At 27.4% G+C, this 15,076-nt stretch overlaps 1 protein-coding gene across 1 annotated transcript in view; it reads left to right on the forward strand.

The window, feature by feature from the left end:
• The window catches only part of LOC142322790 (uncharacterized), a 32,327-nt gene extending 22,597 nt beyond the window's left edge, over positions 1 to 9,730 (forward strand). The window contains exons 4-5 of the mRNA XM_075361866.1: positions 5,651 to 5,852; positions 9,072 to 9,730. Coding sequence (XP_075217981.1) covers positions 5,651 to 5,806 — 156 coding nt within the window. The 3' untranslated portion in view covers positions 5,807 to 5,852; positions 9,072 to 9,730. The remainder of the gene's footprint in view (positions 1 to 5,650; positions 5,853 to 9,071) is intronic.
• The last annotated feature ends 5,346 nt before the right edge of the window (positions 9,731 to 15,076 follow it).

The raw sequence follows: 15,076 nt of genomic DNA on the forward strand, positions 1-15,076 counted from the left end.
ATAATGTTTATAAACACTTCATAATGTTTTAAATTATAAACTGTCATAGAATTATATAATCCAACAGAAGTAAATGGAACACAAATGGTGAGTAGATGGTTATATTAATATTGGCAATGTTTAACATTGTCTTTGAAATTATGTTTTAAATTATATTAAAAATTACTATGTAAAGGCAATCATTATTTCAAAAAAATGTTTTTCAATGTTTATTCATTGTAATGAAATGTTTTTAAATGAAATTCTTTTCTTGAAGATGCTTTTACAGATAAGATATTGCACAGGAAGATACAACTCTGAATGAGTTACAACTCAATGAATGATACAACTCTGAATGTACTATATTGTTTGTTTTGAAGAAGCCACTGTAGTTATAATTTCAAGTCATAAGAGTTCTTGAGAAAATTGTTGAATTTTTGATAAAGTTATTTTCATCCTAATCTGGATGAAATTATAAAGCTAATCTGTCTTTTTAAAATCTTTTATTTTGATGTTCCTGTTAAATTTTGTAATTAGTCATTCAATTAGGGTAGTTCAGTGTATTAATATGTGAATCCTATTGTCAATGCAAATAAGATGTGAACTAATAAATAAAAAAAAAACGTGCAGATTCAATAGCTAAGGGTGTCATTACATATTGATTCAGTTTTGTTTCTGATAAGCTGAGTACATTTCAAAAGTTAGAAACATATCTTATTGCTATTTTATTTTAGTCCTTTTATTGCTATTACCTTGCTTACGTTACTGCTTGCTTTATTATCTTGCTATTTATTGCTTACTTTATTGCTGTTATCTAGTTTTCTTGAAAGATTAGTTTTCTGAAAGATTTCATCAGAAATTACTTCTGTGGAAATATTTAATAGTTTGAGATTTTACATTTTTTTAACTAGCTTATTTGGTTTTCCTTTTTTAAAAAAAAAGTTAAATATTTGTTTCATTAATTTATTTTCATCCATTCCAGTCAAGTGACCATAAAATTAGTTATTTTTCTAATTGTATGACTTTTCAAAATTTTGGTAAAATTCTTCAGATTTGCTTAAATTAGCAGTATTATTTTGAGTTTTGGCCGTAAAGTTACAATTATTAGATTTCCCTAAGAAATTTTGTAAGATGAAAGCCACTTTGATTTTTTGTGTTCTGGCTTTTATTTTTTTCTAAAACATGTTCAGCATAATTATTTTGCTTTAAATTTTTAACTCTTGATTGATTCTTATTCTGAAATTTTCACTTTTTGGATTCTACTTTTATTATTGGAATCCATTATATAAAATTTGTAGCCTAATTTGTTTGCACATTTTTCTAGTTCTTGATTTTAATTTTCTCTATCTAAAGTCTTACCAAAGTTATCAGATCATCAGCTAATGGTAAAACATTTACATTTAAATATTAAGATGTTAACCCCCCCCCCCCCCATTTTTATTAAGTATTTTTATTTTCCTATTATATTCTGCAATTAATTTTTCCAGAGCACAATCGAGTAATATTGTAAGACCATCCTCTTGTCTCATTGTAGTTTTTATTTAAAAGGTTATTTTGATGGGTTAAGATACTTTAACTTCTACTGCTATAGCGCTAGACAGGGTAGTAAAAAGCAACAAGAACACATGAAATAGATTTACATTATCAAATAAAATATAATACTGCTTACTAAGAAGTTAAACATTTTTACAACTTATATTGCCAATGTCTATCTACGTTTTAACCATTACTTTAATCTGGCATTATAGTATTAGTTTATAGCACATTAACGTAACTGCAACATAATAAATAATAATTATTATAATCACCAATCAGCTGTCACTGATCACCGATGAGATCCGATTACAAATCCTGTTAATTGGATACACAATATAATACTGCCTATTAGGCTGTACATCATCCCTACTGTAATCTTCACACAAATTCTTATTTAAGTCCAATATTCAATATTATATCAGTTGGGTTTAAGGAAACACTTGCTGTTATGATTACATTTACTATTTGATCATAAAATTTGATTTGTGACCTCAAAAAGCAGCAACAGCACATGTATTCTTCAGGTCTAAAGTGAAGCGTGTAATTAGAAAGGAAAGCTGGGATGTACGAGTAAAGTGTTATTAGAAGTGGATTTGCAGGTTTGTTTCTAATGTTATAGAATATATATTGTTATATTAACATAATGGAAAAATTAACATTATTTGTACCTCCCTTAAGGTGGTACACAGTTACTTTGTACTAATTATAAATTGAAGGTGGGTTCAAGGATAGGATTTTTTTAAGGCAGACAGTTTTTGAAAAACAAAGTTTTAACAGTTCATTGGTGTATCTCAATTTTTACACTGCTCAAAAACGAGTGTAATGTATTTAGAATGTGTACATACATATATATATATATATATATATATATATATATATATGTGTGTGTTTGTATGTTTGTTCCAATGTAGCTGCACAACAGTTGAACCAATTTAGAAGTATGACTAAGTTGGATTCCTTATTTTACTGGGAGTGTCCTAGGCTATATATATATATATATGTATAAAAATTATACAATATACAAAATTGTCATCCACACTATATTATAGATTATATAACAACATTATAGATTTACAACATTATAAGTATACAGTTTAGTAAGAAGTCAATGCCACACAGTGCTTCCATCTCATCAAATGCAAAATAGAAAATCCACTCTTAAGTTAAATTTAAAATAAGGTTACAGGTACTTCTTACACTACCCAGCAGGCAGTTATAGAACCTAGGTACTACCTAGGTTTATAGTTCTCCACTATCTTTCGGTAGGTAATTCCCTAATTTTTTATTGTTTTTTAGCTGCCATAATTCACACCTCTATTATTTTTCTTATGTTGGCAATGCAATCTATAATTGAATTTCAAATTAACTAGGACAAAGTAGATTTGGTTTAGAAGATAGAGTGGAAAAAACTTCCTTAAATTTAATAAACCATCAACCCAAGTATGTAATAAAATTCACCTGATATTTCACTTAACAGTTGCATTTATATAAGCACAGTCACCATTATGGTGTATTCATGGAACTAATAAGCCGAAAGTAGATGAAAAATTAAAAATTTGATATTTTATTTTAAAGCGTTATGAACTAATTTACTGACATAAGCCTAAATTATCCAGATCACTTGCATTACAGTTTGCAACTTATCAAGATTGTTATGAATATACTAGAGCAGTATCATACCCAATATAAATCAGCTGGTCATATAATAACCATATGTTTACTAGTAACTTTAAAGTGGTTGTCAAAAAAAATTGTCTTGTTATTTTAGATCTCGTATAATCTATTACATAAAGATGAAAAGGGGTTTTGTTTGTTCGGGATAAACAAAAAACCACTTGATCAAACGCAACCAGATTTTTACCCATGTTTCTTGGGCATAACTGAGAAGGTTTTTTGATGTATTTCATTTAAAAAAATCTCTGAAGAACCAACTGATCGATTGCTTTCACATTTTCAGGATACATTCGTATTACACCAGGGAAGGTTTTAAGCCACAGACCAAGGCTCTTGCTCCCTTGAACATTAATAATTGTATTATTTTTTCACCCCCAAGGAGCCTGAAGTTGTAAATTAAAGATATTCTTTACGGAAAAAAAAAGATTAATTCTTTTACTTCATTATTATGGCAAAGAAATAAGTTATGAATTTTTCTGTCAAAAGTGTGTGTACTTTAGTTACTTTAGCTATTGTTATTCTAACCCACCGGGGGTCGGTCTAGTGGTTAACTCTTCAGCTGATTTGGAAGTCGATCTTTCTAACATTCAAATTCTAGTAAAGGCAGTTACTGTTACACGGATTTGAATACTAGACCGTGTATACCGGTGTTCTTGTGTTTCAATTAACCACAATTCTCAGGAATGGTCGACCTGAGACTGTACAAGACTACACTTCAAACCCATCATCCTGTGAAATGTTATGGTTCCGAAGCTAAACAGAAAAAGCAAGATTAAAAGCTACTGTTATTCTGTCTTTTTCTAGTTTCTTTTTCAGGTTTCTATATTTTTTTGTTATTTATCAGTATTATCAGTATATAGGTCTAAATATTTGTTATTTATCAGTATTATTCTCACACTAATGATGATAATGAACAGTGCGCATGTCCAGGGGAGCGTAGCCTTCTAGGTAGACGGGAATGGCGACCGAATTTAACTCTTTGGGTGTTCAAGGCGCCATCCCTCTGTAACACAGGAATGGCGAGTGCTGCGGCCCTGGGAGACCCTGACTTGGGTGGAAGTTTTACCTTGGCCTTGGGGGTCCAGGTTCCGACTAGTCTTTAATAAATTACTGAATTATTTGAAAGACCTTCATATAAATTTATATGAATAAAATTAAACGTTTTTTATCCACAAATATTGCTGTTGTACAAACAGCAATTGTTAAAATCTAATTGAATTATAATAAAAAAAAAAATAAAGAACCTTAATTTTCTTCATCTTAAAATAAAATAACTTTACATTAAATGGAATAATAGTTTTTCTCGAATGATTTTTATTAATATCTCATATTGCAATATTTTATATTTATATATATTTTCATTCTTCAATTATTTTTTTAACTCTTTGCCAGTGGATTAAATATATTTTAATAATAATTTTTCCATATAAAAATCTTAATTTGTGACTGTAGACTCATCCTCAAAGATTCAAATATTGTATCGTTTTTATTTTTGCAAGTAGCAAAATATTAATAAAATATTAATGAACAAGTTTGTTGTTAAATAAAAAATTTTTGCTCAGGAAATGGAAACTGAGAGTTTTGTACTTCAAGATTCATAATAGCATGACAAAGACATATACCAACAATCTATAAAGAACCTCAAATGCCTTTATCAGGCATGATGGGTAAAATTGCATTTACTTGTGTAATATAAATGTTGTTATAATGATACTGCAAATTAGTAATCATGGTCTGCAATTCAATGGATATAACAAAGGTAGCCAAACATCTGAATTTATGTAGTTGTAAATTCCATTAAATTAAATAAATTATTACATGAATTTTATGCAAATCTATCATTTATTCCATTGAATGAATTATTCAATTTTTATTATTATTATTTTCTGTGAAGTAAATAACTAAGTCAAGTAACTTACTTGCTTACTAAGTAAGTAAATAAGTAAAATAACTTACTTTTGCCTTGTCAATAAAGCACATTTTATTTTATTTTTTTCAATAGCAGTGGTCTATATAAGTTATTTGTAAATCTATGCCTATTGTGTATCACCTTACACTAAAAATAGTTAAATGAAAGAAAAAATTTATCGGCTGAGTTATCTCAAAAATCCAAACTGAACAAATTACTATATTACAAAAATAAAAATCTCTTAATCCAGCTTTAGATAATGAAGTAAATTTCATATTGTGTGTATTTAAAATAAAATAAACGTGCTAAACGGATGACGATTGAATGGAGGAGAGTTTTAAACAATAGTGAAACTCCATACGCAACAGACTCAGAATTTAAGAACACACAGGAGGCTTCATAAATCCTACAGAGTTGGCAGCCAATATGTAAAGTGATTAAGCTGTTTACTGCTGCAGTAAACATCAAAAAGAACTACAGATTTTTACAAGATGCAGTTTTTTTAAGATATAAATAACTATTACTAATTATATTTAATTTTTTCATTTGTAGATGGCTTGGTTAAAAGAAGAAGGATTTGGAGGTATCATGGTTTGGTCTGTAGTTACGGAAGACTTCAGAGGGTCTTGTGGAACAGGAAAATTCCCATTAATGAATGCAATAGGACAAGAATTAGATGGTTACACAGTAAAATATGATGGTCCTTAGGAAACTTCTAATCCTGTTGGTGGTGTTGGTTATACAACTAAAGATCGTAAGTTCTTTACCAAAAATAAAATAATAAATTATACTGTATACATTCTGTATAACGATAACCAATTTTTAATTTGCTAGTTTAATTCACTTACTTAATGTAAGAATTATCTTATTGTTCCAAGCTGTAGTTTTAAAATTAGTTTAACTGTGGAGTAGAATAGAAATATTATTTGATAGATTTTTTTGTGAATTTTGAGTATCCAAATAACCTTTACTTTTTGCAGCCCGGTTAAATAATTATTATAGAAACCATATCCTCCTATTCTTATATCATATCATATCCATATCTCTATTCTTTACGTATTAAACAGCTACCTGAAAACAAATTTAACCTTTCTTTATTAAGCAAAACAGTCATCCATTCCTAAAATTGTATGCCCTGTGGAATTATCTGACTGCATTATACACCATTCACCCAGATCCCCCAATGGAGGGTTAAGTGGTGGTAATCCTTTACTTGAGTGAATAGATAATATTCGTGATATTAATTGATTTGCGATGCTACTACCTCAGATTCAAGTAGCTAGCTAAAAGTATAACTTTTAATGGATTTGAACCCCCTACATGTTACTGTTTTTTTTACTTTTTTCATAAGGATAAAGAATACAGAACTTTCTCAGGAATTGTCCGACTGAAATTGAACCGATGTAAGTGCCTAATTGTAGTTGTGCCCTAACGTAATGTACTTTTTAAGTAGATTGTATTTGAGATTTATGATAAGATGGATATTTTAAGACTTTACATACAAAAAAGTAAACAAAATAAAATATCAAATTCATCAAAATGATGTGCCATAAATTTGTACGGTTCTTCCATTTCTGTAAATTTGTATTATTTTATTTACTGAATATTTTTCTTGTTCCTTACATCTTTCCTTATTTCATTATAACTTCTTTCACCACTATAAGTCTCATCTTCTCTATACTTTCATTTTTTCCTGATTATTATTTTACTGAATTTTACGTACTAGAATGTTGCTCAACCAAATATATAATTTTCAGTTCTTTTGTTATACTTTTTTAAATTATCTATTATTGTTTTAATTTTGTGTTAAAAACAATAAATATATCGTTCAAAAGATAATTCAATTAGTTTTAAAAAATAAAATTATAATTAAATTATAATTAAAATTATTAAACACAAATTATCATTAATCAAAAGAGATTGTTAATTATTATTATTATTATTGACATCAACAAAATGTATAAACTTGAGAAATCTATAAAAATGCTGTAGAGCTTTATCAGTATTTATTTAAAACAAATGAAAGTGAATTTTCTATTATTTGTGATAAAAAGGTACAATAAATTTGAAATTTAAGATAAAAATTACTTTCTATATTAGCTTTTTATATTCTTTACTAGCAGTAATGAATTACAGTTCTTTGAGCCACACTAAGACACGAATTGTATTTAAGTGTGGTTATTTACTTGTTTCTTTTAATTACAATTGTAGATATTATCTTAAAAGTAACTGGATGCAACACAATCTTCTCTATAAATCTCCCAAATGTAGACATACCTAAATAACATGACAGACATTCTGCTCATGACTGCATTCTACGTACCTATATAAAACACAAAAATATTCATCCTTCCAAACTGATTATTGAAATTTTCAAGACCTGTCAACACCTTCGTAAACAAATACTACAAGGCCACACAAGGGGGCCACATACCTTTTAGATAATTGCTGAGAGATGGATGGAGCAATACAATTCACAAACCTATCAAAGTATATCAATTTCCTTCAACGTTTCTATTCCCTGTTCTATAGTTGTTTAGCAAATATTATTATATTGTCTACCAGCCTGCTTCTTTCTCTTCATTTATTTACTTACAGAGAAAGAAAATTTCAGATCAGTTGAGTTATATCCTGACAAATATGTAGTGCATCATGAAACACTGAATAACAGGACCTAAAAAATTAAATTAGAAACTAGCATTAGAATTTAGATATGAAACTTATAAATATAAAAAAGCCTATCAATCGTGATTGATACACTATAATATTTGGTACGTAACTACAATTTACAATAATATCTATTTGTATAAATTTTTTTAACAATCAAAATTTTTTGGATCCATGGAAGCCTGGTATTGTATACCAAAAATGAGTTTAATCTATTGTTTGAAATGTTCTTTTAATCCTGTAACTTTTTAAATATTCTTCAAATGTTTTCCTACAGGTAGATCTAAAACTGCGGTTTGCTTATTTACTTTTAATTACTGAAAACTATTTTATTTTTTATATATTTTTTAAGTATTGTCAACTGATGCGGTCAGTATCTACTGGATACTATGAGAATAGAATTACACGCTCGGGAACAACCACATCAAAACCAGAGTAGTAGCATTTCTGTCTTTCAAATGTCTATCATAAAGGCACATAACCTTGTAATTTAACTTTGATTAATAGTTTTCAGTGGCTTTATCAGTGTTAAGAACAGTTAACATAGTAGGTGATCCTTACTTAACATCATTTTATTTTCAGAAATGTTTGAGATCACCCAGGAGTTACAGAACTCTTATGTTGAAAGCAATGTAATTACTATAGTAATCGGGCATAAAATTTAGTTTACATGTACAATTTTATAGGTTTTTCGTAATTGAAAAATCATTTTTGTTATTACTTTTCAAGAGTTGTACTGTAGTTTAAATTTTAAAAAACGTTTAGATAAAATAATTATATTTCTGCTAAATCCAAAAGCATATTTTATGATCCAGTAGTAACTATGTAATTTACGTGTGAGTATTGTTATTGTAATAGGCAACTTAATGTGCGTCACAAGTCACTCGCAAAATGACATAGCCGTACTCAAAAATACCTAGTATTTCACGATGGGCTTATTAGAGATTTTCCTGTGCCTTCTTCACTTAAATGAATATACTTTTGCATTTGTTTAAAAAAAATACTGGTGATGTTCAGTACTACAAATTACATTTTCACTCTGTTCACTGTGGGGACTCTGTTCACTGTTCATTGTGTATAGTGAACATCATTATTATCAGAGAAAGTTAGTCTGACAGGTGTTATCTTTATCTCAGTTGTTGCTGTATGTGCATCATAATCATAAAAAATAATGAAAAAGATAGTGTACACCAGGAAAAATATGATATAATTTCCTTTTTTAAGCTGCAAAACCAGCAAAATCTCTAAAAATTTGAATATTTTTGTTCGGTAAACTAAGAGTATAATGAATATATTTTTTCCACAGGAAATGCAGTGTCATGTGAAGAGGAAGACGATTAAATATCATACCACCGAGATAAAGCAGATTGCACTTTGTACTATATGTGTGAAGGTGAAAGAAAACATCATACGCTATTCCCATAAAATCTTTTGTTCACTCTGAAAATGTCTGTGATTGGCCAGAAAACGTAGAAGGCTGCATGCATCATACTCAAGCAACACTACCTGCTAAGAGGAGATAAAATAATTATTATTATAACATTAAGTTTTCCTATTTTTTTTACAATGAGCTCATTTTCTATTTACTTTACACTGGTACAATTGTTTGTTCGGTCTACCTTTTTTGAATTTTATTTATGATTGGCCATTATTTTATACTGTACCTAATAATTATTATCTTTAATTTATAAATACTATTAATACTTCTGTTTTAATTATGCATTTTTTTTTTAATGTTTTGTATTTTATGTCAAGTAATGTTATTTGGTTTAAAAGTTATTATGATTACTTTACTGCTTTTTTTACTGTAATTACTTTACTTATTTCTTTTTATAATAACAAATAATTGTTTCTTTATTTTTTGTTTATAAAATAATTTGTTGATTTAAAAGTGTTGATTCCTTTATTGTAATTCTTTCCCGTGTTTGTTTTTATTTGCTTAATAATTTAAAAATTATTCTTAATGTTTTTCCTTTTTTTTGTAGATATTTGGTTCTGGTTTAATAATGACAATCTGTTGCTGATTACTTTACTTGTATTCCCTATTTATATAAAAATGTTTATTTTAATTACAAAGTTTTTCTGTAAATTGACAATTGATATTTTTAGTAGATCATCTGCAAAGATTCATTGCCAACATACTTAATATTCTTGTATCGCTTTGGTATATTTAATAAATCTTTTAAATAAATTGATGGTAAATTACTGGTCATTTTTTGTTAATTTCTTTTACATATAACATTTTTATGATCATAAACTTTAAATGTGATTTATATCTTCACAATTTATTCTGATACATTTGTATATTATTTTGTATGTTATTACTAATTTTAATAATTATGGTGTCACAGATTTTTTTTGTTGAAACTATTAATATTCCATTTCAGATAAAAAAAAAATATATATATATATGTGTATGTATGTATGTATGTATGTATGTATACATACATGTAATGGTGTTTTTATATTGACATGGTTTTAACCGCTTACAATTACTTTGACATCTTTTGGTAATATTGAACAGTTATACTTAGATAATTTTTTTTTAAAGTTATTATAATAAGCAGGCCGTAATGACATATAACAGCGAATATGATAAAAGTTTCTTATAATTTTCTATTGTAATATACAAAATATATATATATATATAATTGTAATTGTTAAGTAATTGTTATGTTTATTTTAACTACAGATTGATATCGTTGCAGTTGATCATTGATATGGTGCAGGCCCCTTGGGGTGGTTGGATAGATTGATAAAACAGAACTAATTGATATGTATTAATATTTATTGATTTGTGTTACAAAATGAAATGCATTATGACAAAAGCTGTTTGTTGTGCATGGGGATTGAAAGGTATAGTTTTAACCAAAATATAACAAAATTATTGTTTTAGCTTATATTTTTGTATGGCATTTCAATATGTTAAAAACGTTAACAAAAATTAAAAAAATATATTAAAAAATTGCCATTTATACATAAATAATAAAAATGTTTGTATTAAATAAATATCATTGTATAAAATATTATTGTGAATGTAAAATATTACTATAATATTATAATTATTTATATAGGTTTTCAACAAAAAATAGGCATCCTATTTTGATGTTTCGGTTTTTGTATCTGATCTTTGCACTCAAATCATCCATCTCACAAAAGATTTTCTTTATTTTGTTCAAAACCAGTTTAAATAGGTTCGGTGATAGTTCATCACCTCGTCTCAGCCCTTTTTTGACTAGGAAAGGTTTGCCTATATTTGCTGTAATTTTAAATTTAGAGAATGTGTTTGTAAGAGTGAGTTTAATGAGGTTCAAATTTTTCTGGTCAACTCATATTCTCTCAAAATTTGAAAAAAGTCTCTGTCCACAAAATCATACGCTTTCTGAAATTTTGTAAAAGATATAAGAAAGGTTTGTTTCTGGATACGTAATATTTTAGAATCGATCAGACTTTGTATTTATTCTGAATATGATCGTCCTTTTTTAAATCCTTCTTCACACCCTTCTATATGTGATCTATTTGGGGTTCTAATCTATTCAATAACATTTTCACAGTATTTTATAAGTCACTGGCAACAATGAAATACTTCTATAGTTGTTGACATCCGTCTTGGAGGTATAAATTATAAATAATAATTAATATAGCTTATTTATTTTTATTTATAATAAAATACTTATACAAATTGAATTGAAATAACAGGTATAAGTTAGTATTTATTCTATAATTTTATGCAATTTTAATTTACAATAATATCAGTTTTAAAGTGATTAACATATAATATCTGTACAAAAAAAATCTATTATTTAAAAAAAAGATGTTAAAATTTTCATAGCTTTTGTTTAATTAAATATTGTGATTTTTCCTGAATAATAAATTAAAATATAAAAAATTTTGTACTTCTGATTATTTTAATACGAATTATACCCATTTTATGTTTATTATTATTTTTTTGGTTATATGAGCATCAACTGCTACAGTCATTAGCCCTCATCACACTCTTTAAAATAGGGATTAAATCACAATCAGGTTTGTCATATGTAAGGGTGGAAAGGGCCCTTACATTTTATTTAAAAACATCAAACTAAACAAGACAGAAAATTTAGACACAAACACTGAACATACTTACAGGATGCAAAGGACCCCGATATTAAAATTTAAAAAGTAAATAAAACATAAATATATGTGAAAAACAACGGCTTCACAATACCAACATTCCCTTTTTTCTCCCTTAATTTTATTTAAGCACCCCTGGAGCAACCGAAACTGCCATTAAGCAGCACATCAATTGACCCAAGATCCATGGGAGTTGACTGACTACCTCTCTGTAAATTATCCTGTAGGACTTAACCCATTGGGTTCCCCCTGTGTCAGCAGAAATTAAAATAAAAAAAATTATTAAAAATATTAATTAATTTAACTTATTTCTGATACTGTTTAAAGGTATTCATAGAATTTCTGTTGTGAAATGAATTTTATTTTGCACTTGGGAGTGATGTTAAGACATTCTGAAGAATTGCCAATTGTAAACAGGTGTGTATCTAAAACAGTAGGCTTATACATTACAGATTCTAGGTGTAAAAGTGAACACAAAGTTTCTTAAGGAAAAATGTTACATTTCCCTTCGATTTTCCTTCTCTCCGGCATTTTGTATTTATTAATAAATTTATATATGAAAATCAGATTGAGAAGTGAACAATAACTTCAGAGGATGAATGAGGATGATACATACACATTTTTAACAACATTGTCTAATAAATAAAATATTTCATTTTATTAATTATTTATTTATATTATTTTAGTATTTCACTATATTAATGTTAACGGTTACCGTGTAAATTTTTATCATATTATGTGTTCTTAAGAAAATGCTAAGCATTTTTTTTAGAACAAAATGACACCTTAGTTTTGAAAATCGATTGACAAATATCCAACTTATGACAGAAAATGTATCACTATTTTCTGCCAGCTTTAATCTCCTTCTCTATTAAGTCGGGTTCTTTATTTATTATGTGTGCTATTTATTAATTTAATTATTTTAATTTATATTAGTAGCTTCTCCCGGTGTGCCTATGGCATGCCCTCTGAAACTAGGGTGGGTTCCCTTGGCAGGCGACGTCTTGGAATGAGACTATTAGGTGTTCAAAACTGTACATCTTGTGTGAAAAATATTTTTTGAATGATGAAAATTGAAAGCAAAAATATATCAGGAAATCTTCCCGATTAAATCTGGTTTAGATTGGTCCTTAGTGAAGGCAGTTACTTTTATTTTGATTTGAATAATAGATGGTGCTGGTATTCTATGGCGGTTCAGTTTCAATTAACCACACATCTCAGGAACGGTCGACCTGAGACTGTACAAGAATATACATCATTTACATTCATACATATCATCCTCATTCATCCTCTGAAGTTATTACTTCAGAGTTTATTACTTAAGGTATTCCTTAAGGTGGTTCCAGAGACTAAACAGAAAAAGTGAGGGATAGGCGTCGGAATTTGAATTTTTTTTTTGAAGGGGGCTCAGAGAAAAAAAATCATAAAGGATAAGTTACGAAATGATATTATATAGTATAATTTAAATTTATTAATGAACATACAAACAAAAAACCTTGAAATTCTTTTATCGTATTTAATAAACTTCATTACTCTTCTTGTTTGTTTGATTACAGATATTGTTAATATGTATCCTCTAAAACAACTCTAATTTCCCATGAACTCATCTCTTTCTCTTTAATTTTGAATTTCATTTATTTTCTCATACAACAGCACATTTCAAATCGTGTTAAAACATTCGTATGTAATTATTAAAATGACATGCTACCAGTATTAAAAAAATAATAATAACTGCTGTTTAAGAGTTACTTTTGTACATAACTGAAAAAAAATTAAATGACCACCATTTTAGTTAGAGTCACCTATTAGAATAACGTATCTCAACTCTAACCTTTCCTTTTTCCTTTAAACATTTTTGAATTGGCCCTGAAGAGGAGGGGACCTTGGGATGCGGTAGGTTTTTTAACCAAAAAATTTATTTTTTTTAGGTAAAACCATTTGCTGAATCTCATTTTAAGAGTTGAAATTTATTTCAGTGTTACTATACTTCATGAATACTGTGTATATAAATTATCCTTAATTCAGTACCATGAAAAACACGGTTTGCTTAGCGTAATTTTTTATCTTATAATCAAATCAGAATAATATATATTTATACTAAAATATAGAGACAAAATTATACAGTTTAATAGAATATTAAACTGAATGTGATGCATACAGGAGAAAATAGGATTGAAATGTCTTTTTATTTTTTATCAAATCAAATGTAGATTTAAAATAATTTATGTTTTGAATGTTATAATTATAAATAAAGATTAGGTTATGTACTTGAAATAATCGGCTGAGTTTTGTATCTTGTTTAATTGTAACTGTGTTATTTGAGGATAATAAAGATTTATTTTACTTTTTGACTGGCTTACTCTTCTAACTTTAATTATATTCTGTGATTAACATGTTTGATACGATATACATATATTAATTTTTCAAATATGTTGCTTGCAACAGGTAATTTATTAAGAAAACGAGAATTCTTAATAAATCCACATCCTTATACGTCTCATCACCCCACATCCTCTGCTAATGATTATTTTAATTATAATTATTATAAATAATTTATTGTATAATTACATGCAATCAGAGTAGCATCACAAAATGCACGATTAGAAAATAAAAATTAGAAGCGATTAAAGTCCATATTATTTATTTACGTACAATGTAAAATCATGAAATTATGTTTTATAAAATGTATGAAGATATTAAATACAAAAGATAACAGCCAAATAATTCAAAAATCAAAAGGCATTAATGAAGATTATTGTAGCACATGTTTATGTGCAAGTTTAACAGTTGCAGAAGATTCAGGGTTTTTTCAATTTTTAAATTAGTATTATTTAAAAATTCATCAACAGAGTAATATTGTTACTGTAAGATAAGATTTTTTACTTGTATTTTAAATAAATTAGTCAGAAGATTTTTTTAATAGATAGATAATTTATTAGATATGGAATAAGAAGCATAATAAGGCCCTTTCTTGTGAGCCCAAGTATTGAGTTAAATACGTAAAGAGGAAAAAGGTTTTGCGGTCGTTTTTTGATAGAAACAATAAGGTAAACGATAAGTTACTATTCTTTTTAACAAGACTACACATTCATAAATATAAATTAAGGGTAAGTTAACATTTAAAAATTTATGTATATATTCACAGTTATATACTGGTATATAATTGTGAATATAAGGACTGCCTAAAAGCACATACCG

This window comes from Lycorma delicatula, chromosome 4, assembly GCF_047948215.1.
Source record: "Lycorma delicatula isolate Av1 chromosome 4, ASM4794821v1, whole genome shotgun sequence".
NCBI lineage: Eukaryota > Metazoa > Arthropoda > Insecta > Hemiptera > Fulgoridae > Lycorma > Lycorma delicatula.